At 49.3% G+C, this 23,227-nt stretch overlaps 2 protein-coding genes across 2 annotated transcripts in view; one reads left to right on the top strand and one right to left on the bottom strand.

Moving 5' to 3' along the window:
• Positions 1-8,205, top strand: part of Slc51b (solute carrier family 51 beta subunit) — a 9,178-nt gene extending 973 nt beyond the window's left edge. The window contains exons 2-4 of the mRNA XM_021207421.2: positions 5,523-5,643; positions 6,919-7,009; positions 7,895-8,205. Of these exons, the coding sequence (XP_021063080.1) occupies positions 5,553-5,643; positions 6,919-7,009; positions 7,895-8,099 (387 nt within the window). The 5' untranslated portion in view covers positions 5,523-5,552 and the 3' untranslated portion in view covers positions 8,100-8,205. The remainder of the gene's footprint in view (positions 1-5,522; positions 5,644-6,918; positions 7,010-7,894) is intronic.
• Positions 8,206-8,613: 408 nt separating this feature from the next.
• Positions 8,614-22,455, bottom strand: Rasl12 (RAS like family 12). The gene is made up of 5 exons (XM_021207418.2): positions 22,300-22,455; positions 20,035-20,091; positions 13,195-13,268; positions 12,353-12,543; positions 8,614-10,247 (listed from the first exon to the last, which is right to left on the bottom strand). The coding sequence occupies exons 1-5, from the start codon at positions 22,400-22,402 to the stop codon at positions 9,872-9,874; spliced, it is 801 nt and encodes a 266-aa protein (XP_021063077.1). The 5' UTR covers positions 22,403-22,455; the 3' UTR covers positions 8,614-9,871.
• Positions 22,456-23,227: the final 772 nt, after the last annotated feature.

Here is a 23,227-nt window from a genome sequence, read left to right as displayed (position 1 = left end):
TTATTACCATTCTCTCTCTCTCTCTCTCTCTCTCTCTCTCTCTCTCTCTCTCTCTCTCTCTCTCTCCCCCTCCCTCTCTCTCCACCCACTCACATAAACCCATAATTTGCAGTTTTTGAAACTAGTTGGGGTGGGGGCTGGAGAGATGGCTCGGTGGTTAAGAGCACTGACTACTCCTCCAGAGGTCCTGAGTTTATTTCCCAGCAACCACATGGTGGCTCACAACCATCTGTAATGGGATCCAATGCCATCTTCTGGTGTGTCTGAAGACAGCTACAGTGTACTCATATACATAAAAATAAATATATCTTTTTTTTTTTAAAGAAATTAGTTGTGCTGTCATCTACGGGAGGAAAGAACCTTGTTTTACTAAGCTGAGTTGACAGTGTAAAGAGAGTAACAGTCACTAGGGTCACAGCCACTAGGTCCTACAAACATTAAACTTAATCCCCTCCTGCTTAGATGGGAGTAACACACTATATTAAATGCATACACCCATCATACATGGATTTGATTACAGAAGCTACTAGACATAGCTTTTAAATGCCAACGGATGTGAATGGGCCTGTGCTGCTGTGGTATCTCAGAGTGGGAGGGCTTGGGCTTTTGGTCTTTATCACAACATTAGTATATATATGATGCATATATTTAGAACTCATATTCCATTTAGATTCTAGCCTCCATGCATCTTTTCTCTCCTCCTCTCTCCTTTCTCCCCCGACTCTCTGACATATTCCTACTCTATCTCTTACCCCCATCTCCCTCTCCATCTCCACCCCCTTACACACATTGCTTTTACGAATGAATGGCATACTTGAAAGAAATAAGCACAGAGATCTTTTTTTTTTCAAGACAGGGTTTCTCTGTATAGCTCTGGCTGTCCTGGAACTCACTTTGTAGACCAGGCTGGCTTCGAACTCAGAAATCTGCCTGCCTCTGCCTCCTGAGTGCTGGGATTAAAGGTGTGCGCCACCACGCCCAGCTAAGCACAGAGATCTTTAAAGTCAATGTCACATGCTGGTGGTGTCTTGGTTCTATCAAAGTCCTCAGAAGGAGACAGTATCTGCTACCTAGACCTCAGTGATCTTCACTATGGGTGTGGGGAGCAAGGGATAATCTGACATTATTAACTCAGGCTCTGCAACTGGCCTCGTTTTTCTCACTGTGGCATTCTGAACAGTTAGCTGGAGCTTAATGCAGATATCGGTTAGCTAATCTCACGACCTTGCCTTTTCTACCACATGTTGGAAGAAGGCATCTGGGTCCCCAAATGTCTTTAAAAGGCTTCTATTTTTAACTATGTGTGTGTGTGTGTGTGTGTGTGTGTATTTATATGTACATGTGTGTGCAGGAACCTGTAAAGGCCAGGAGAGGGCGATGGATCCTCGAGAACTACAGCACCAGGTGACTGGGAACTGAACTCAGCTTCTTCATGGTAGTGGTTCTCAGCCTTCCTGACGCTGCCTCCCTTTAATACAGTTCTTCAGGTTGTGGTGACCCTCCAACCTTGGTACTTCGTAACTGTAATTTTGCTGTCGTGAATGGCAATGTAAATAAATATCTGATATGCAACCTCTGAAGGGTCATGCCCCACAGACTGAGAACTGCTGCTTTAAGAGACCAGTACTTTGATTTAACCCCTGAGCCTCTGGCCAGCCATAATTCATACTGACTTAGACACAGAAGTGAGCAGTCATATCCAGGAAATCTGAGCCCTGACACGCCTGTCAAACGATTTTCTTCCAGTCTTTCGGCGCTGTTTGCTTTTTCAAGGGGATTTGGTCCTTTTGTTTCCCTTTGGCTGTCTGCCTTTCAGTTGTTTGAGAAAGTTCCAGGCTGTGAGTACAACGGCTGTCTCAGGCAGAGTTATAGACCCTCTGCATTGGAGAACATGTGGTCTCTCTGCCTTTGGTGGGTCTCATGAGCGTCCAGGACCTGTTTTCATGTCGGGTCTAGTCCATACTCTTCACCTGTTTTGTATCTTCAGTTATGTATTTTTAATTTTCTTTGATTTCTATTTGCCCTTTCTTTCTCAGAGGCACCAATCCTAAAGTGATTAATATGTCCCTTAAACGTCATTCTAGTAAGACATGTGCTGTTTTGTTCAAATGTTTTCAGTTTTGATAAGTGGTATGGCGAATCCCTCTTGAGGACAGTTAAAGTCTTTATTACATTTATTTGGGGTGGGGTGTGGTATACCCATGTACATGGGTACACATGTATTGATCAAAGGTCAACTGGTGAGAATTGTTCCTCTTCTTCCACTATGCGGGGCCTGGGAATCGAACTCAGTTTAGCTCTCAGACTTTGTGGCAAACACCTTTCCCAGCTGAGCCAGTTCACCCACCCAGAGTTAGAATTTTCACCACACGTGTTGTATATTCTTGGTTAGGTTAGTCTATTAGGATGTTCAGCTTGTAGCCCACAGGCCACATGCAGTTGAGAAGAACTAAACATAAGGTTTTAAAATTGGGGGATTATAAAGATCTTGCAGATGACAAGAACCTGCAGAGCAGTCAGGAAGACCAGATGCTGGCCAAGGCCTGACTGCCCAGTACAAGAGCGGCCAGCCACATATTGTTACCGAGCCCCTGAAATGTGGCTAGTGGGTTTCAAGATAGGCATGCTACAAGCATAAAGCTTATACCCAATTTCAAAGACCTAGTATCAAAAAAAAAAAAAAAAAGCAAAACATGGGCTGGAGAGCCAGCTCAGTGGTTAGGAGCACTGACTGCTCTTCTGAAGGTCCTGAGTTCAAATCCCAGCAATCACATGGTGGCTCACAACCATCCATAATGAGATCTGACTCCATCTTTTGGTGCGTCAGCTACAGTGTACTTACACATAATAAATAAATAAATCTTTTTTTAAAAGTGCAAAACACCTCAATATCTCAATATTTTTACATCGCACAATGAGATTTCTGTCACATTGAAATAATACTTTATGCGTACTGTCTTGGATGGAATACACTGTCAAAATTAATGTCACCGTTTCTTTAAATGAGTCCAGAAAAATCTTGGGTAACGGGTGGCAGGAAGTTTCACCTGCTTTATTTCCCCGGGGACAAAAACGGGCTCAGCTAAGGGACCATCTCAGGGAGAGTAATTCATGATCTTTTCTTGCCAACAACAGAAACCATTTCTGGTCATTATCCCCATCCCACCCCAATCCATTTGCCCCGTGAAAGAAAAAGAAGAAAGTTTTCTGAGTAGCGAGTCGCAGATACAGCTTACCAGTGTAGCCTAATGCTCAACACCTCTCTGCTACAGCTCCCTGCAACTGCCTTTCTAGGACTCTTCCAGCTTCTTGACCAGAGCGGGGCAGCAGTGTGTCGACTAAGCTAGGCTAGGTTTCTGGGCGTGTGAAGAGACACTGGCCTGTGATTGGCTACGGGAGGCTGGGGGCGGGGCGAGAGGTGGGTTGGGTGGGATAATTAGGTTAAAAGTAGGATGGAGTTGAGGGGCTGGGAGATTCGCGGGTGAGGGTGTCAATTGCAAGGGCTCTCTCAGCCAGCCAGTGGCTCAACCTCACACTGGCCTATTTATGCCCCTTTCCTGCACACTACGAATTTTAATAGATTTGACTCACTCCTTCCTCTGTGGTTCCTGACTTCAGACCCCACCTGCTCCTAAGATCACATTCTCATTTTATCCATGTATTTATCTGTCTATGTATTCATCTATCTATCTACCAGCTAGCTATCATGGACAAACCCCCACACCTCACCTCAAAACCCATGGCCCCGGTACACAGATCTCAGCTACCCTAAATATCACATTCCAAGTGGTAACCGTTTCATGATGAATTACTGTTGCTTTGAGACAGGGTTTCAGTATGGAGCCCTGGCTGTCCTGGACCTTGCTGTGGCGAATATGCTGGCCTCAAACTCACAGAGACCCTCCTGCCTCTGGCTCTCTAGTGCCTCATGATGTTTTAGAGTAATAGAAAAATGAAAACCACAAGTCAAGACAGTTTCTAAGCATGTTGCTAAAAGCATAGAGGTACAGAAAAGCATCAGACACTCTAGGACCACATTCTTCATCTTCTGGATGGTACAAGCTAGAGGTCTGTTTGCGTATTCTAAAGGATGTACCTAATAGTCCCAAAGATACCGAGTCAAACATACCTAGAGAAGAGTAATGAATGGCTACCGAGGGACTAAAGATGGACCAAGATTATTTGGCTCTGAACTTGTAACATTCCAACCTTTCCAAAGAGAAGTTCTAGTCAGTGACCGGCTTTGTAAGGTGTGCTTCTTTCAAGAGACTTTCGCTCTGCCTGCCTATCAATTGCTTACTGTGACGTGGTGTCTCTATGTAGCTCATGCTGGCCTGGTCCCTTCCATGTTACCCAGGCCTCGAACCAGCCTAAGGATCCTCCTGTCTCAGTCTCTTGAATGTCTCCATTGGGCTCACCGCCACAATCAGCTCTGGTTCTGCTGGAGGCCAGATCCGGCTGGGGAACAGTTGAGGTGGAACACCAACACCAAAAGACTGATGATCTCTAATTTTGTAGAAAGCTTAACTCTTATTTACTTTATAATTCTTTGTGGTCAAATAAGTACTGACTTCTGGTGATTAACATAGGCTATGTAGCAGCAGGGGAATTGGAGCTATTAACTTTTTGTGAACCAGGAAAAGAAAGTCACACTTGCAGATAGAAAATATGCACACACATATTCTTGTCGGGGCCGACCACCTGCCTCATTCACTCCACAAGTGTTCATGCACACACACACACACACACACACACACACACACACACACACTCACACATATTTGGTGGATGCAGTAAAAGTTCCCATGAGCAAGTTCATTGAGCAAGCACCAATGAAAGAATTCATTCACTCTGGATGAACAATCTTCTGTCCCTACACCTACAATAAATTGCCCACTCCCGGTTTATAACCTTTAGTCTTCAGACAATGGTTTCCCAGCCAGCCCAGAATGAATGCCTCCCCTGATCTCAAATCTGTCCCAAGCCCTCTTTCTATCCTAACGCAATTAGCTTGTGACACATGAACGTTTACAGAGCCCTAACTTCAGCCTTCATATTGTAAAGGGCTCAAAACTGCCTGTATAAATTTAAGAATTCTATGGAACCATTATTAGGAATTATGAAATCATCAATTTGTCTACATAGCATTGCTACAAGATAGTACATCTTCGTTGATCTGCAGAATACCTGCCCAATAGGGCAAGCTAATGCCCAGGAATTATTATACTATTTTAATAATGACAGGAAAGGGATATTAGCTGCAAGAAGCAGTCCTGAGATGAAGCCTCTTTTAGCTTTGGCATCTCCAGAAAGGTCATTTGTATGCCTTCGGCCTATCCTAGATGGCTCCTGACATGGTTCAGGCTCCTTTAGTCCTAACCCTGTGGGTTCTCGAACTGCTGATTTGGACAAGGACTGGAAAGCCAAGGGTGCTTCCTGCTGTTTCTGGAGTTGTCTGCTCAGAGGCCAGAACCTGGAAGGCCAGGTGGGCAGCTGGGGCCTCAAGACTTGTCTGTTTACAGGCCAGAAATATCTCAGTCAGGAGCAGGAACATGGACCACCGTGCAGAGGAAGCTGCAGCCAGCGCCGAGGTGCCCCAGGAACTGCTGGAAGAAATGCTCTGGTATTTTCGTGCAGAAGACGGTAGGTGATGGCGGGTGAGCAGGGCAGTTCATCATTGTCTATCATTCTCCACCAAGTGGTACATCGCTCACTCCCCTTTTCTCAGGGTATGGGCCACTCACTTGACTCTCAATCACCTCCACTATTTATTAAGTTAGTTGTACTGTGTGCCAGGCACTGGCCCTAGCACTGGGATACAACAGTGAGCAAAATACAAGTCTCTGCCCACACAGAGTGTCCATTCTAGTAGAGGAGACAGAAAATAAACCAACAGCTAAGAGTATAACATGTTCTTGGTGCATAGTAAAAAAGAAGCAAGCTGGCCAGGCAGCGGTGGCTCGGGCCTTTAATCCCAGCACTTGGGAGGCAGAGGCAGGTGGATCTCTGTGAGAACCAGGCCAACCTGGGCTATTACACAAAGGAGGAAGAGGAGGAGGAGGAGGAGGAGGAGGAGGAGGAGGAGAAGAAGCAGCAAGCTGGGAGTGGTGGCACAGACCCTCAACCCTAACTATACAAGAGGTTCAGCACAAAGATCATAAATTCAAGGCCAGCCTGAGCTACTGAGCTGAAGACCAGCCCAGACAACTTAGTGAAACCATATTTTAAAAGGTTTTGGCCCTCGGTGGTGAAGCCCCTGCCAGGTATGTCAGGAATCTTACACTGAACCTTCAGTATGGCCTGGGTGGGGGGAGTATGCAGCAAGGAAGACAAAGTCATCAAGGGAAGTCTCACTAACAGGACATTCTGGAAGAGGCTTGCAGGAGGGAAACCCTTGCAAGAAGGGAAGGAACTCGCTCTCAGATCCTTTGGTGGGGGACCACTCCTACAGGAGGAGAAGTAAAAGCTGTGATCCTGGGGCCTGCCTCACACGTCACAGTCTGACCTGTCCGGAGCATGCTCCACCCAGTCTGCCACTTCTCCTGTGATAGGCAGTAACTGCATCCAGTCAGGCCTTCATTACCCCTTCCCTCTCTCCTCCGCCTCCTTTTCCTAAAGGCAGTATAAAATTGAAGACTGGAGTTCAAGTTTCCTCCTTGCCACTCATGCCCTCTCTACCCAGCAAGCATAGCACTGTCTCCCCGCCCTCCTCCGTGGGATCAGGGCTGGTCCAGAGTAGAAACCCTTGTCTCTGCCCCAACCCCACTGGTCAGCTGAGGAGTTCCCCTAAAGCAGGGTCTTGATGGCAGTCTCCATAGAAGGGACACATGATGCTCTGAGATGGGTCTGAGCCCGAGGCCCTCCTGAAGACACCTGGCCTCTGCTCAAGGATCTGTCTCTCTGTGTGTCCCTCCTCAGCGGCTCCTTGGAATTACTCCATCCTGGTTCTGGCAGTTCTGGTGGTCGGGATAAGCATGTTCCTCCTGAGGAGGAGCATCCTGGCAAACAGGTGAGGAGCGGGTTTGGTGTGGGTCTCCACGGTGAGCAGTGGGGCTTCCTCCCTGGATGGCAACCTAAGCAGGAGTCACGTTAGTGGACTTAGCTCTTCACCTCTTGGTGGCAGTCATCAGGGACCACAGCTATGAAATAAACAACCCAGCAGCTGCCCCCTCCCCCACCGCCCCTCCCCTTAGCCAGCAGCTTGGAAAGATTCAGAAGGGTGTTACCCTTGATAAGTGGGCCTGGCCCCTCTTACCCTGTCAGAAAGCATCCCTTTCGGCAAACTCAACTGAGAGACAGGAGCGGCACATACAGGTCTGCTCTCCTGTGGGCCAGGTACTCAGCTCCCCGTGGCCAGACAGTCCCAAGAGTCCCTTGGGTAAACCATCTGAGAGAAAGGAGAGACTTTGGAGGATTACTGGAAAGACTGTCAGGTTGAGAAGGCAGTGGGAGCCATGCCTAGGACTGGGTCTTACACGCATGTCCAGTGGTGTGGGTAAATCTGTTTGGAGAAACAGCGTGAGAGATAGAAGGTTAGTTAGGGGTTTCTGGCAGCATCTTAGGGCTAGAACACGGCAGGCAAGAGGACCTGTACTACATATGATGACAGCCCTGGGGTCAGGAGAAAGGTCACGGGGCTCAGAATGGGTAGACTTAGATGGACGATGCAGATGTGTGCTTCATTGGCCCCTGACGCCATGTTTGCTCATCTCTAAGAGAAAGGGCTGGCAATCAAGGCTAAGCTCCCAGGTGGCCTTGCAGTGAGATGGCAGATGTAAGAGTGGGAGCCATTGGAAGCCACTGTCACTTCTGAACAGAAGAGCTCCCCTCAAGCTGTTGGGTCCTGACCCAGCCACTCAGTATCCCAGATCAACACTATTTCTTCTCTTCCCAGAAATCGAAAGAAGCAGCCACAAGACAAGGAAACACCAGGAGACCTGCAGCTCGGTGACTCCAGAATGAAAGAGAATAGCAGTCAGGTCTTCCTGAGAGAGACCCTGATCTCAGAGAAGCCAGACTCGGCCCCGGGGGAAACTGAGTTGAAAGAGAAAGACTCATCCCTCGTCTTTCTGCCAGACCCACAGGAAACCGAGAGCTAGGGAGCGTGGCGAGAACACGCTGCCCCGGCCAGACACACGAGGCCTCAAACCCCACCGCGCTGCCTAACTTATTTTTAGCAGACTCAATAAACAAACTACAGTCAGAACGAAAATTTGTTATTTAAAAAAGTCTTTTATTTAAGTGCTTCTCCAGGTGGGCAGCTGGAACTGTGTCCTGGGTTCAAACGATGGTGTCTACAAAGCACACACAAGGGGCTTGCATTGAAAATACAAAGTTCAGCCGTGTGAGGTGGAAGCCTTTAATTCCAGCGCTCAGAAGGCTGAGGCAGGTGGATCTCTGTGAGTTCTACTCTAGCCTGGTTTGCATAGCAAGTTCCAGGACAGCCAGAGCTACATAATAAAGAAACCCTATCTTAAAAGTATAAAGTTCAGCCAGGTGTGGTGGCACACGCCTTTAATCCCAGCACTCGGGAGGCAGAGGCAGGCGGATTTCTGAGTTCGAGGCCAGCCTGGTCTACAAAGTGAGCTCCNAAAAAAAAAAAAAAAAAAAGTATAAAGTTCAGAGCTGGCCTTTGGTCAGGACAAAGGGCCAGGACTTGCAGGATGTGCCCTTGGGTAGGTCAGGGCCTCCCTCTGACCTTAGCTTCTCCAGCTGTAGACTAGAGCTGAAGACTGGGTTAGAGATATTCTCGATTCAAACTCCTGGGCTGCTTGCTATCTGGGAGCCAAAGCAGCCGGCTTCCTAGGGTGCCCAGCCCAGGCCTTCTCATGCCCCGCTCCTGAGCCTGCTCATCCAGAGTTTGTGGTAAACAGTAAGAAACCGCTGCAGCCCCTGCCCGTGACAGACTTCTCACATCTGAGCCTTGGTAAAATACCAAATAGTTTATGTAAAATTCTGTCATATTAATCTCAAGTGCTTTGGGATCTATCTTACCAAAATAGGCGTTGAACAACCCCATTGCTAAGGTCCTAGGTCCAACCAAACCAGACCGCACCTACTTAACAGTGGGCAGGCCACTGGTTCCCACCGGAGGATGTCTGATCCCGCCAGCTGTGGACTCCCTGAGGACTGTCACTGGGTAGAATGACTTTCTGCAGCCTTGGTCATCAAGCTCAAGAAGAGGGTCCTGGGGGGGGGGTGTCTACTAACAAAGTGGTCATAATAGTCCCCCAAATGCTGGTGGAAAAAAAATGTTGGAGGCTCTCTAGCCGGGACGACCCACAGTCCCTCTCTGTCCCCTTCATTTAGAGGCAAGTGCTGAAGGGCACCTGTGCAGGTTTCTTTGCTCCATCCAAGCCTTCTCATAGGATTATTTTAACTAGAATTTTCTTGGATAAACTTTGGGCCTCTGAACAGCTGGCCTCTTTCTACCACCAGGTGATGGTAGGACCTCTGAGCCAGGCCAGCCATCCTGAAGACTGTTAGACAAAGCCTCTTTGAACAGGGGCTGCAGCTGGCCTGGCAGTGGCTGGAGCAGAGGAGTCATGACACAGGATTTGTACTGCAGTTCCTTTCTGCTTGCAGCTGACTCCGGGTCTCCTGTCAGCTTCCCTCCAGGGTGGTGGATGCAGAGGTTACCATGGAGCCCAGGCCCTTGCCTGGCAAGGAAGCAGGGTGAGGCAGTCAGGAGCAGCATCCTTGCCTGTCCCTCTGGCTCACATAGTGTGCGCACAGAGTCCCTGCTTGGTGCTGGAGGTGGAATCTGCTATCTACCAGAGGGTAAGGGCCATTGGTTCATCGGAGTGCAACCCAGCCCATTCCCTGCAGCCCCAAGCATCAGCTGAGCCTAAGGTTCTTGCAGAAGGGTTCCTCAGAAGATCTTGAAGCCCTTCAGTAGAGTCAAGGTGGGTGCCTTGCGCTTGCTCTGGGCACGAGATGATTTCACAGTGACCAACTTGGCCTGGGCCACAGTGGGCATCTCTTTCAGGCTGGCAGTAGAGAGAGTGTTGAAAGTACAGCTGGCCAACCCATGCCGGGCTGTGAGCGGGGTCTGGTGGGACAGGGCTTTCTCCTCAGAGATGAAGAGGGGCCGGGCCAGGGGACTCTTATCCAGCTCCCGACGCACCTCCCGCACGGCCTCATGGAAGACGTGCTGCACGTGCTCAAAGTCCAGGCAGGCAGAGACCTCAAAAAACAGGCACCCGAATCTGCCTGCCAATGCTGCACCCTCAGCCTTGGTGACTTGCCTAGAGAGGAAGCAGGGTGAGGCAGTCAGGAGGATGTCATTGCAAGTCAGGCAGAGAGGGTCCCACACCCATCTCCCTACCCAGTAGTCTGAACCCATCTCCATCCTCTGAGTCTGTTTGCACATCCATACAACAGGATCATGGTACCCACCTCTGTTAGAGGCTGTTAGGACCAGGGCAACTTGTGTGGAGCGCTTCGTGTAGTACCTGGCACAGACCCAGCCCGCAATGGCCAAAGCTGGAATTTAGGAATGAATTCGAGGAAGACAGAAAGGCCGAATCAAAGCCTCCCACGCTAGACCCTGCCTGTGGCCAGAAGAAGAAGGCCATTGCCCACCTCCTCGGGAAATGGCTACCTTCAGCTTGAGCAGTTGTTTGCAATGAAGGGGTAGCATCCCTCAGATGACTTGGGAAGCCCGTGACTGGCAGACTCTTGGGGCTCCTAGGTGATTTGCCTGCTTGTCCAGCCGAGGACCAGCAGAGAACAGCAATGAGGGCGCCGTTTCACTGAGGGGTGTCCTGGCTCCCGTGTGGCTCTATCTGCCTCCCGTAATGACTGGATAAATGTTTGCAAGTGGAAGGTCTATAGCAGCTTCTGACTGGAGCCCATGGAAGTGGGGATGGAGATAAAAACAAAGACTGACTTTTGCTCAGAAGAGGGGAGGGACAAGGACTCCTTAGGTCTTGAGGCCAAGGTTGCACGTTGGTTGAATCCTGCTCCCCACCGCCACCCACTGATGAGTTGCCCCAGCCATCATTCCTTAGGGCCATGGCTCAGCCCAAGATGGGAGGAGATGCCAGGGTTAAGAAACAGTGAGCCAACGCTGACTGGGCAAGAGCAAGGGGTCAGGGGACATACTCTGCCACAGAACCCTAACCTGTTGGTGCTGGACTCAACTGAGAAGTAGGCGGGGCAAGCCACCACACGTCATACCCAGAGGACAGGCCTGTTCATTCAAGCCCTAGATTCCTGGTCACTCGCTTGCAAACCGTTTTTCAACAATCCCTTTGGTAAACATTGGGGTCAAAACAATATTCTGTAAACACACACACACACACACACACAGCATACTGAAGTCTTCTCATCTCTCAGGTTCCAAGATATTTTGAAGACCACCTTCAGTGACTTACCCACTTTATAACTTCCCTAATTCCCCAAGAAGCAACTTTTCCTGGGCTGAAGGCTGGACCACCCATGAAGAAGCCCCCACACCACCGTGGTTACCTTTCTGGAAACCACAACCCTCTCGTCCCTCTGCCTGGGCCCTGGGCCTCAGGGGCCTGGGAGAACGAGAACAAGTTAAGAGCAGAAGAGGACAAGTGAAAAGTGCCACACCTAGCAGGTGTGCTGGACACCAGGGGCAATGTCCACACTGGAGAGTGTCACTGGGATTGCTCAAGCTCAGGCCTCCATGTCAAGGACCTTTAGGCCAGGCTGGTGACTTGGATGTGTGGAGAGGGTGGAGGTAGAAGCCACAGGGAGTGGCAGGCCTGCGGTCAGCTGAAGGGAGCAGGCCCCACCTTAGAGCATTCCAAGTCGAAGTCATTTAAAACATAGTGCCAGCCAAGCAAAATACGGCTGCAGCATGCTGTGGTGACCTGCCCTTCGGCCCAGTCTGTGACCTCTGGTTCAAATCCAACCCTTTCTCAGAGAGGCCTGCCTTTAGCAGCCAACTGTGGCAACGAGCCTGGGATACCATGCCTGGATGAGGTTCAAGGTCTGCTTGGACCACAGCAGTCACCTGATCCAAGGAGCAAATTAGACCCTCTCCTTGGCACTGGAGTTGGTCACCAAATGACTAGTCGGCTGCTGGGAGGGCAACCAGAATGTCACACAGCCTTGGGCAAGGCTGGTGCAAGAGACCACTGAGACACCTGAAAGGAAGGGGTGCTTGTTTTGCCTTTTGGAGGTCCAGCCCATGTCCTAAGTAGCCCAGGTGTCTTTCACTTCCTGTCGATGGTCGCCTAGAAGACAAATTCCCAGTCCCTTCTCCCAACATAGCTCTTTTACATGAAGTTGAGAGCACTGTTGCTCTTGGCTACAGGATGCCACCCTGCATCCATAGGCAAGCTCTAGAGAAGAGGGCTAAGATGCTTGCACTCACCTGTACTGGGCCATGTCGAGCTTGTTGCCCAGCAGCAGAGCAGGGTAGCCACGCTGTGTCTCCTTGGCATGCAAGGCCAGCAGTTCTAGGTAGCTGCTGCTGCCCTCGAAACTCGCGCGACTATCGACACTATACACCACCAAGAAGGCATGGGCCCAGTTCAGGTAGCGCTCGCAGTTCCTGGGGGTGTCCTGGAGTAAGGGAGAGGACCCTAACTGAGAGAGGCAGAAGAACTTGGGGGGAAAGGCCTTCACCTGGGCTGCCCTTCCCACCTCAGAGTCTTTGTATATTGTTCCCCAGCAGATCTCTTTTCAAAGGAGCACTTCAGTGTCGATTTGGCTTGGTGTGAAAAGAGACATTGTCTCATGAACTTCCCTCCCACCATCCAGCCAGAGACTTGGGGACCTTGGCCCCTTGGGCACCCAGTCAAAGATTCTGGTATGGCCCTCCAAGGACCTGCTGTCCCTGAATACTGCTGGTTTCAGGTCAGCTCCACACTGCCCGTTTGGCCTCTGAGAATTGACTCCCGCACTGGGTAGAGAGGACATGGAGATATATGCTGGGGAGACTCGGGCTCGCAGGCTCTCTGTAGGAGCGTTTGCATAAACAGGCATGTACCTGTGTATGCTCAGAACGCCTGACAGTTTAAGATATCTGGGCAGATGTCAGCAATCACTCTTCTCATTCGGCAAATGAAAAATCCAGGCCCAGAAAAGTCAGAGTCCCATTCAAGGGCACACTTGAGACTAAAGGAATCCAGACTCCCTTGCGAGGTCAGGACTTGGAGGGGCTGCACTGATTGTCTGCCCTCTCTGGGGGACTAAGGAAGGGGGTAATGTTACCAGGTCTGCGGTGTCCATGACCCTCAGGTGCACAGGCTGGTGGTCCACAGTCTCCTCAGAGCTGTAGGTGTCCTCTGTAACACAGACGGTCAATCAGGTCAGCAGCATGGCAGGCCACACAATAAAGAACAAGGCCAATGTCCCAGTGTCCTCCTGTGCTGGGCTGGTCCTTGGGAGCAGCAACCAGGCTACTGTCCCTCTTCATTTGTCAGGGTGGCAGCATCAGAGGCCACTATATACCATGCCCTGGAGGATGGGTTGTTTCTGGATCCATGCACAAAGCCTGTGGTGTGGAGTGTGGCCCATAGACTCAGCAGCCGAGGCTTGGCATTTCCTCCAAGAATTTCAATTTTCTCTTCCTAGCATAGCACCTGGCCTACAGGAAATCCCCAATGACTTCATCCCTCAGTAGGAGACTAGGGAAAAGAGAAGCTTCTGATGTGACAAAGAGAGGGCAGCCAGGCACCGGGTGGTGGTGGCGCACACCTTTAATCCCAGCACTTGGAAGGCAGAGGCAGGTGGATTGCTGAGTTCGAGGTCAGCCTGGTCTACAGAGTGAGTTCCAGGACAGTCAGGACTACACAGAGAAACCCTGTCTCGAAAAAGAAAAAAGAAAAGAGAGAGAGAGAGAGAGAGAGAGAGAGAGAGAGAGAGAGAGAGAGAGAGCAGCCAGACCTCACTCAGAAGTTCTAATGTTTTGTAAGTCATCCTTATCCAATAGACAAGGTGATGTAGAATCCAGGCCAACTTCAGGGAAATGGGAGAAAGCTCACTGGGGAGGAGTGATTGCTAAAGAAATATGAGGACCTGAGTTCAAGTCGCCAGCACCCACGTAAAAAGCTAATCATAGACGTGCACATGCCTGTAACCCCAGAAAAACCCCAGGAGGATTCCTGGGGATTGCTGACTGCCAGCTTATGCCTGGGCTCCTGAAGACCCTTTCTTCAAGGAATAAAGTAGAAAGTGGCAGGGCAAGGTGTTTGATGCCTCTTCTGGTCTCCGTGTGCATACAGATATGCCAACTTACACACACACACACACACACACACACACACACACACACAGAGCACATACAACATACTCACAGCATACTCACACATACACTGCACACACATACAGCATACACATACACAGCACATACAGCACACATACACAGTACACACACACAGCACATAGCACACACACACAGAGCACATACAACATACTCACAGCATACTCACACATACACTGCACACACATACAGCATACACATACACAGCACATACAGCACACATATTCATAGCTTACACACACAGCACACACAACGCACAGCACACAATAATCTTCTTCTTATTCTTCCACCTCCTCCACCTCCTCTTTTTTTTTTTTTTTTTTTTTTTTTTTTGGTTTTTCAAGACAGGGTTTCTCTGTGTAGCCCTGGCTATCCTGGAACTCACTCTGTAGACCAGGCTGGCCTCGAACTCAGAAATCTGCCTGCCTCTGCCTCCCAAGTGCTGGGATTAAAGGCATGCGCCACCACGCCCGGCTCCTCCTCCTTTTCTGAGACAGGGTTTCTCTATGTACCCCTGGCTGTCCTGGATCCAGACTGGCCTCAAACTCAGAAATCTACCTACCTCTGCCTCCCAAGCACTGGGACTAAAGGCATGCCATACCCCTGCCTAGCCAGAGCTAACAATTTTGAAGCCTTCACTGTGCTTGGCTTGCCCCTGAGCTAGCACATTTAACCTCTGTTTTCTAGGACTGTGGAGAGACTATTTAGGACTCTGGGCTTGAGGCCTGGCTCATAATAAGTATCTAGAAATGGTGACAAGGAATATGAAGGAGCTCCTAATTTAACAGGACAGGTCTACACTCCCAGGTAATTATTTTCTCCTTTTGTTTTTATTTATTTGGGTGAGGATGTGGTGTAAGTGTGTGTGTGTGTGTGTGTGTGTGTACAAGTCTGTGTGTGCATGTCTGTGTGGTGGTCAGAGTTTGACATCGGTGTCTTCTTCAGCCTCTTTCCACTTTATTTTTTTTAAAGATGTATTTATTTATTTTATGTATGTGAGTACACTGTAGCTATACAGATGGTTATGAGCTTTCATGTGGTTGTTGGGAATTGAATTTAGGACCTGTGCTCTCTCCAGTCAACCCCACTTGCTCTGGTCAGCCCTGCTTGCTCAACTCCTGCTTGCTCTGGCCCGAAGATTTATTTATTATTATACATAAGTACACTGTATGTCTTCAGACACACCAAAGAGGGCATCAGATCTCATTACAGGTGGTTGTGAGCCACCATGTGGTTGCTGGGATTTGAACTCAGGACCTTTGGAAGAGCAGTCAGTGTACTTCTTACCTGCTGAACCATCTTGCCAGCCCTCCACTTTATTATTTTAAAAGAGGTTTTACATTTAGTTTATTTATGTGCCTGTATACTGGTACCCAAAGAGACCAGAATTGAGTACTGAATCCCCAGGCCCTAGAGTTTTAGGTGGTTGTGAGCATCCAGTAGGGGTGCTCACAGGACCTGCGTCCTCTGTTAGAACACCAAGTGCTCTTAAGCACTGAGTCATCTCTCCAGCCCCACTCCTCTCTTTTTGAGCCATGCTCTTTCACTGAACCTGAAGCTCACCCATTTGTTCCAGGCTGGCTGGCACTGAGCTCCAGGGATCCACCTGTCTCTGCTTCCCCAGATGCAGGCCACCAGACCTCACTTTTGACCTGGGCGTCTGAGCTCGGGCCTTGTGCTTGCATGGCGAGCATTTTACTGACTGAGTGATATCCGCAGCCCCCACAACCCGTTTATTTTATAGAAAAATAATTTTAAACTCAAATAGAGGTTACAATCTCACACAATTCCTGCATGTCCTTCATCCACTTCCCTCAACATTAACACCTTAGATAACCACAGCCCAATCGCCAAACCAGGAAGTTGATGCTGGGTCTGCACTACGAGCTAAACTACTGACCTTATTTGGATTTCACCAGTTTGTGTTTTTTTCTTTTTTTAGTTCTTATGACTTTAAACCCAAGAAATCAGAATGTGGCCAGGCATACAGAAACCATCACTGGCACACTGGCAGTTGCTTCTCTCAATCCCCACTGTCCCTGTGCGTCTGGCACATGTACGTGTGTACCCTCAGTCCTCACCTTTCCCTGGGTGACCCTTCTAGGCAAAACTGAGGTGTCCTCTGCCTTCCTGGCAGTGGCCACTCTGAGAACGGCACCCTTACCCCCCCCCGGGGGTGGGGAATGCAGTCACACACTTCTCTCTGATGATCGCTGGCAGCCAAGCAGGCCTGGACACGTGCCAGGTCTGCTAGCATCCAACTTGAGTCACAGACAGCTCCTCGTCCCCAGCCTGCTTTGGGGACTTGGATAAATAGCTGCTCTTATCCAAAGAAGAGGAAGGAGGAAAAAAATAATGGAAAATATGCTTCAAATGCTTAACTATATTTGGCCCAAGAAGAGCTGTTGCTGGAGGCCTATCTTGTGTTCATACTTCTTATTTTTCTGCCAAACTTGCCTTTTAGGCACTGACCCCAAACAGGCAAAGTTCTGCCCAGCCCAGTGACAAGTATTACTCTAACCCCAGTCTTCCTGGTATTCCTGTTATTCAAGAGGCTAGCAGATTGTCTGTTATCTCCACTTTAGAAAGATGACAAGGTTGTTTTGGGAGGCTGAGGTAGGAGGATTGCAAGGTCAAGCCTTGCCTGGGCTACAGAATGAGTTCAAAGCAAGTCTGTGCAATGTAGTGAGACCCTGTTGTAAAACCGGGGTTGGGTGGGGGCCTGGGGATACAACTCAATGGTAGAAGGCTTGCCTAGCATGCATGGTAGACACTCTGGGTTCATTTAATTCCAGTAATGTGGTGTGGAGGGATGAACTTGAACTTGGGCCTTCTGGGCTGCCTTCCCACTGTGACTCCCTTGCTCCCTGACTAATGATGGCTCTACTGGTCCTCCAACTACATCTGACATGAAGCATCCTATTTAGTAGGAATTCTAGTACAGATATGCAAGTTGGATGAAGCCTCAGGTCATCAGGTGACTGGCCTCAGGAGCTATAATAGCAACGTCTTACCCAGGCATAGTGGTATAGAGCCTATCTTGACTATGGGCACATCAATTTCTTTAAAATAGTAATTTTACAAAAGGCACCAAAGAAGGTCTGTATGATTGTACATCAGGTGGCACCTCAGACACTGTGAGCCCCCCTTGTCCTTGCAGGAAGAGGATGAAGGCAAATAAGGTAGGAGGTTGGCATTGTCCCCTGTAGGAGCCAGGAAAGAATACTCACTGGAGCCCCCTTGCCCACCCGTGGCAGAGCACAGGCAAACGCCTTCTGTGCTGAGTCTCCAGCTCCTAGCAGCTCCAGCCACAGCCCACAAGACACAACTTCAACAGAGACAATTCAGTCTCAGCCTCCATAGGGGAAAACTGAGGCTCAGAGAGCCCAGGACCCCACACACCTCCACCTCTGGATCCATAAATTGCAGTTCACAGGAACTGGATAAACCTCTCCTTCTGTTGAACCCGAGGGGGCTCTGTGATGTTAGGAGACTCACTGAGTCCACTCTGCCAAAGTTTCTTTCTTAGAAAAATGAAGATGGTAAAAATTCTTTTTTTGTTTGGTTGGGGGTTTGTTTGTTTGTTTGTTTGTTTGAGAAAGGGTTTCTCTGTGTGGCCCTGGTTGTCCTGGAACTCATTCTGTAGACCAAGCTGGCTTCAAACTAACAGAGATCCACTTCTCTCTACCTGCTGAGTGCTGGAATTAAAGGTGTGAGCCACCACAGCCTGGCTGATAATAATTCTTTGAAACAAAATTCAAAAACAATTCAATCCACGGACCAGACCATTGACCGAAGCTATAGCTAATACCACACTTCAGGCTGAGAATGAGGATGGCATTTCACCTCAGAGTCCCAACGTGTGCTCAGGCTCCGGGGAGACCCTGCAAAGGGCTCGAGAGCTGTTTCAGCCACTTGTGCCTGAGGCACACCCTCCTCCTGCAGGTCGAGACTTCTCTCCATAGGAGAGGCTCGGGTCTCCCAGTCTGGCCTACCAGGCTGCCTGAACTAGGAACAGCTACTTTCCAGCTAACAGGCTCTCAGGAGAACAGGAGGCCAAAGACTGAGGTGGTTACACATTATAGGCTGCTGTCTGTCCCCCACCTCAGACAGTCTGACCACATGTTCCGTCATCAGATCAGAATTCCAAGATTGCTCAACCGGGACGTTCTAATCACCCCTGTCTTGGAATCATCTGGTGGGAGTGGGATCCCATGGAAGGGTATGGACGGGGATCAGGGAGGAGGAGATGCCAGAAACGGGAGATGAGGAAAAAGTAAATACAGGGGCTGGTGGTGCAGCTCAGCTGCTGGAGCAGTCGCTGAGCATGCACAAAGAATAAACCAGCAGCACAGAATAAAGCAGGCACGGTGGCACACCCCTATAATCCCAGCACTTAAGAGGTGGATGCAGGAGGATCAGAGGCTCAAGGTCATCCTTGGCCACACTGATCGTTTAAAGGCTAGCCTGAGCTACATGACAACCAGTCTCAAAATAAAAATGGTAGCTGCAGCCTTGTGCACTCTCTTCCTCCTCTGTATTCTAATCTAGCATGAGCTGCTGGCCTCTTGGGGGCAGTGCTGCAGAATGGGGTCTTATCCTGTGACCCAGAGTCCTGTGCATCCTTGTGCGGGGTGGGGGTGGGGTGGGGGGGGAGCAGGACCTTGGGGCACCAATACTTTGGTTTTAATGAATGGGAAAACAACTCAATGTCATTTTCAAAAACCTAAGCTCATTCAGACACCTCGTTGTTCTCAATGGACTGTCACAAATAAAAGTGTTATGGACATGGACTAGAAGTGGCTTTGGTGCCAATCGGATTCTAATTTTGTTTGTCTTGGGTATTAGGGTCCCGTGTAAGAGTTTATTTTAGGGGACGATCGATCCTTCTGTTAAATATAAGTTTCACAGCCCAGGTCTGATGAATGTGAGGGACTCTGGGCAGTATGCACGGGAAGCCATCTGAGGAGAGGTAAATATTCTCTGAGAGTCTACTGAGGTCGCACAGTAGCCTAACATGCACCATGTCTTTAAACCTCACAGCAGTTCTCTGTTATATGCCTAGGCTCCTTTGGCAGACAAGGAACTAGTAGCTCAGAGAGGTTAAGTGACTGTCTCAAAGTTACCCAGCCAATCAGTGTCAGAGCCAGCATCCAAACTTAGCTCTACACAACTAAGTGTAGGAAAGGGTGGGCAAATGGCTCAGCGGTTGAGAAGTCTTGTTACTCTTGTAGAAGACCTGGGCTCCATTCCCAGCACCCACATGGTGGTTCACAATCATCTGTCACTCCAGCTCCAGGGAATCCAGTGCCCTCTTCTGAACTCTGTTGCCATCAGGCACATACAAGGTGCACAGATATACACGCAGGCAAAACACTGATATACATACAATACAATAAATTTAAAATTCTAAAACAAAACAAATTCTTCCTGGTTCAAAGAATGTCCAGCACCAATAGAGAATCCCTTAAATAGTATGTCTGGCTGTCCTGGGAAGAACACTCAGTGAACATTTTGAATAACTGTGCCTATTTGGATGTGGACAGTCTGCTATTTAAGAAAAACATTCTTCTAAAGTCTCGTTGCACCGCATATTTTAGGGCTAATGGTCTCAGTTCCTTGAGCTGGACCAGCCCCCCAGTTGTCTGGTGTGCGCTGAATCATCCCAGGAATCCTATTCTTCTACCCTAAGATCCACAGGGCTACTCGGGGCCCACCCTTGGGGAGCTCCAGGGATCACCCAGGTGGGGCCCAGTCAGCAGGAAGCCCAGAGAGGAGTGGCACCTTACCCAAATCAGGATCATATTCGCTGATAAACCTCTTGGTGAGGAACTTCACAGTCAGGGCTGCAAGAAGAAAGAGGTGGGCTCAGGTTCCTGCTGCTGTATCTGCAGCTGAGGTCACTGTCCCTGTCCCTTTAAGGAGGCCTAACTGACCTCTGTGGTCTCTGCTGACACCAAGCTTGGCTCTCCGAACACCCCAGGCTGCAGAACAGAGGAATTGGCTCAGAAGGCATGGGACGGGGGTGCCAAGCCCCACTAACTGCATGCACCCTGGGATTGGTTTCTGAAATTTTCTATGAGCATGAAAGTCAGCAAGAGGCATGTCTAAGAGTATTTGTGAACAACCAAATCCAGGGTCAAGACCGAACGTCTAGTTATCCTGAGGTCTGGTGAGACCCCCCAACTCAAGGGACACATCTCCCACTCTTGGACAGGCCACACTGATTTTTTTTTAGTATGGGGGCATTTATTCCAGCTTTGGCTACAGGCCAGAGACAGTAAGCCAGCCCAATGGTTCTCAAACTATGGGTCGCAGACCCTTTAGAAGTCAAATAACCCTTTCACAGAAAACACAGATATTTACATTATGGTCCATAGCCATAGCAAAATTACAGTTATGAAGTAGTAACAAAAATAATTTTATGGTTGGTGGTCACAAGGAACCGTATCCAGGGACTGCAGCATTAGGAAGGTTGAGAACCACTGCTGTATGTGAAGTGTGGACTAGCTATTGCCCTGAAGAGTCTGACCCCCCCCTCACCCCAGGGCATGATTTTCCAGGCAAGGTCCAGGACAGACTGTGTCCCAAGTAAACACTCTAGTCTGGGCCCTCTACACCTTGGGCTTTGGCTCTCAGTGGGACTTCCACACCCCTCTTGGTTAGCTCTTGAAAAATGTAAGACTTGAAAAACGTAGTTCTTTTTCCCTTGTAGCGTGCACTAACAGGATTGCTTCTGTTCAGAGCTCAGCACATAAAAGCAAGGGTCAGCCAAATATATTATGCTGGACTCTTGATAGGATTAAAAATAAATGTAAGATTCTTTTGAAGGATTCCTAACACTGCCCGTTGGCAAACTACTAGCCAGGGAACACATATTTAAAACTTTCTGGCAATGAAGATGCTACCTAGCTGGTAGAGTGCTTGCCTACCATGAAGCCCTAGGTCCCATCCCCAGGTTAACAGTACCAGGAATGGTGGTACACATTCACAAACCCAGCACTTGAACGAGGAAGGCAGAGGATTCAGGAATGCAGGGCCATTCTTGCCTTCATAACAAGGTCTGGGACAGCCTGGGCTACATGAGACTGCATCAAAAATAAAAAAGAATTCCTTCATCCATGTAGTCACTAGCTGACCATTGGCCCTGTCACGTCACTGGGAACAGGCTGGTTTTCAAAGGAAAACTGTGTTCTGGGTCCCACTTCTGAGCCAGGGATGCTGACTTCAGACTTCCCCAGGGAATCTCAGAGAAAGGAGGAGAGGCATAGCTCACAGGCCTGGTGGCCATTCACTGTGGGCTGGAACTGGGGAGCCAGAGGAGCCACTTCTGGCTCCCATCTCCAGCTGGTTGGGTCTTTAAGTGCCAGAGAACAGGGCAAACACTCCTTTTGGGGTCTCTGTGATGACATTTAGAAGTGAGGAAGGTTCAGGTTGACAGAAATTATCTTAGTAGTAGCCCAAGATCCAGGTTTCCCAAGGACAGGTTCTTGGCACCTGGGACTATAGTCTTTTTCCAGAAAGTCAAGAGGGGTCTGGCTTGAAACAAATACATTTGATAAGAAAAGTCTGTTTCAGAGTCCCAAGGGTTGGCAGTGGAGGAGTGGCCCAAGCCTGAGAAATTCTAATCTCTACTGACTTCTACTAAGTTTCTTGGAGGGGGTGGAGAGGGGGTGGACACCACAGATCAAGGAGTAGCAAGGATGCCACTGAATTCAAAGGGGTCCCAGGGCTGGAGACCAGCGCCAACAGGTCTCCTTAGTGTCAGCTGATGGCTGCTGGTCCTAGGGGTGCAGATGAGTAGAGGAACTAAGAGAAACACGAAGAGTGGGGGACAGGAGTCACAGGCACCGAGAACAGAGGCAGAGGCAGAGCCAGGGAAGTAGCTAATGATAACCAAAGCGGTGGAGAAGCAAGGCGAGAGTGATAGACTGCAACAGAGAAACTGAGGCAAAAGGCAAAGTCTTAGGGACTCACCCAACCACCGGGAGAAGCAAGTCCCTGAGAGCTGGTGGATGAAGCTGCCCTCATCCTCCGCGCTCCACGCCACTCACCAGACTTGCCGGCTCCGCGGCGCCCAAGGATAGCCAGGTTAACTTCCAGGGGCACGCTGTGCAGCCCGCTGCCAGATCGGGGCTTGCCGAACACAGACGACATGGCGAAGCTGCAGATGGCCACGCCGGCCTCTGGTCTCTCGGCCCGATGGGCTGCTAATTACACGCCCCCGATCACCCTCCGCGGACCCATCCGTGTCCGCCCGCTGAAGGAGGGGCGTGAACGGGGCGTGGCCTCCGTGCTCCAAACACCTTTTAAAAGCCTCTGAGCCCCAGCCAGAGAACCCTGCAACCAGGATTGCACTCCTTGCCTCCTGGTTGGTCTCTGTGTCACATTTGCTTTAGACCTCAGCACTCTACTTCTGTGTTTTGCGTGGGGGACTCCAAGTAGCATCGCTGCAGAACTCAGGCTCCTGGGACAAAGGATTTGTGCCCCTTGCTAAGACTTCATGTCCTAGCCTGGTGTTTTATGCTTCTAACCCCAACATTTTGTTGCAGCAGTGGCGCATTGGAGGTCAACCTGGGCTACCTAGTGAATACCAGGATAGCTTAAGTTACATGTGAGGCCATCTCAAACCAAACATAAAACACCTCACCCACGCTCCTGTAAGTAATCCTAATTGAACTCATTGGTTCGCCAAAAATTAATCAAAAGGTATGACAATTGAAAGGAAGGTAATTGGGAAGAGGAAGAGGATAAGTGAGTGGTAGGGACTTGAGAGGGAGTATGGGGGCTGTGGATATATCATTGGATGCATGTGTGAAAATGTCACATCCAAACTCATTATTATATATAATCGATAAATGCCACTAAAACGTAAAGCAACTACTTTCTACGGGTTTGACTTCCAGAAATCTAATCCATCCTGGATTAGATTTACTCCTGACAGGAGCAAAAAGTGAATGTGTCTTCTATGTTCTGGAGTGG

This window comes from Mus pahari, chromosome 10 (genome assembly GCF_900095145.1).
Source record: "Mus pahari chromosome 10, PAHARI_EIJ_v1.1, whole genome shotgun sequence".
Lineage (NCBI taxonomy): Eukaryota > Metazoa > Chordata > Mammalia > Rodentia > Muridae > Mus > Mus pahari.
The sequence above is the reverse complement of the archived record's forward strand: the minus strand, read 5'-3'. Positions and strand labels throughout refer to the sequence as shown.

Bases quoted from the DNA above. Each gene is read 5' to 3' on its own strand.
- Rasl12 (XM_021207418.2), bottom strand. From the start codon at position 22,402: ATGTCGTCTGTGTTCGGCAAGCCCCGATCTGGCAGCGGGCTGCACAGC. The intron at 20,092-22,299 runs GTGAGTGGCGTG...TTCTTCTTGCAG, and splicing joins CCGCGGAGCCGGCAAGTCTG to CCCTGACTGTGAAGTTCCTC. The intron at 10,248-12,352 runs GTGAGTGCAAGC...CTTCCTCTCTAG, and splicing joins CTCGACATGGCCCAGTACAG to GCAAGTCACCAAGGCTGAGG.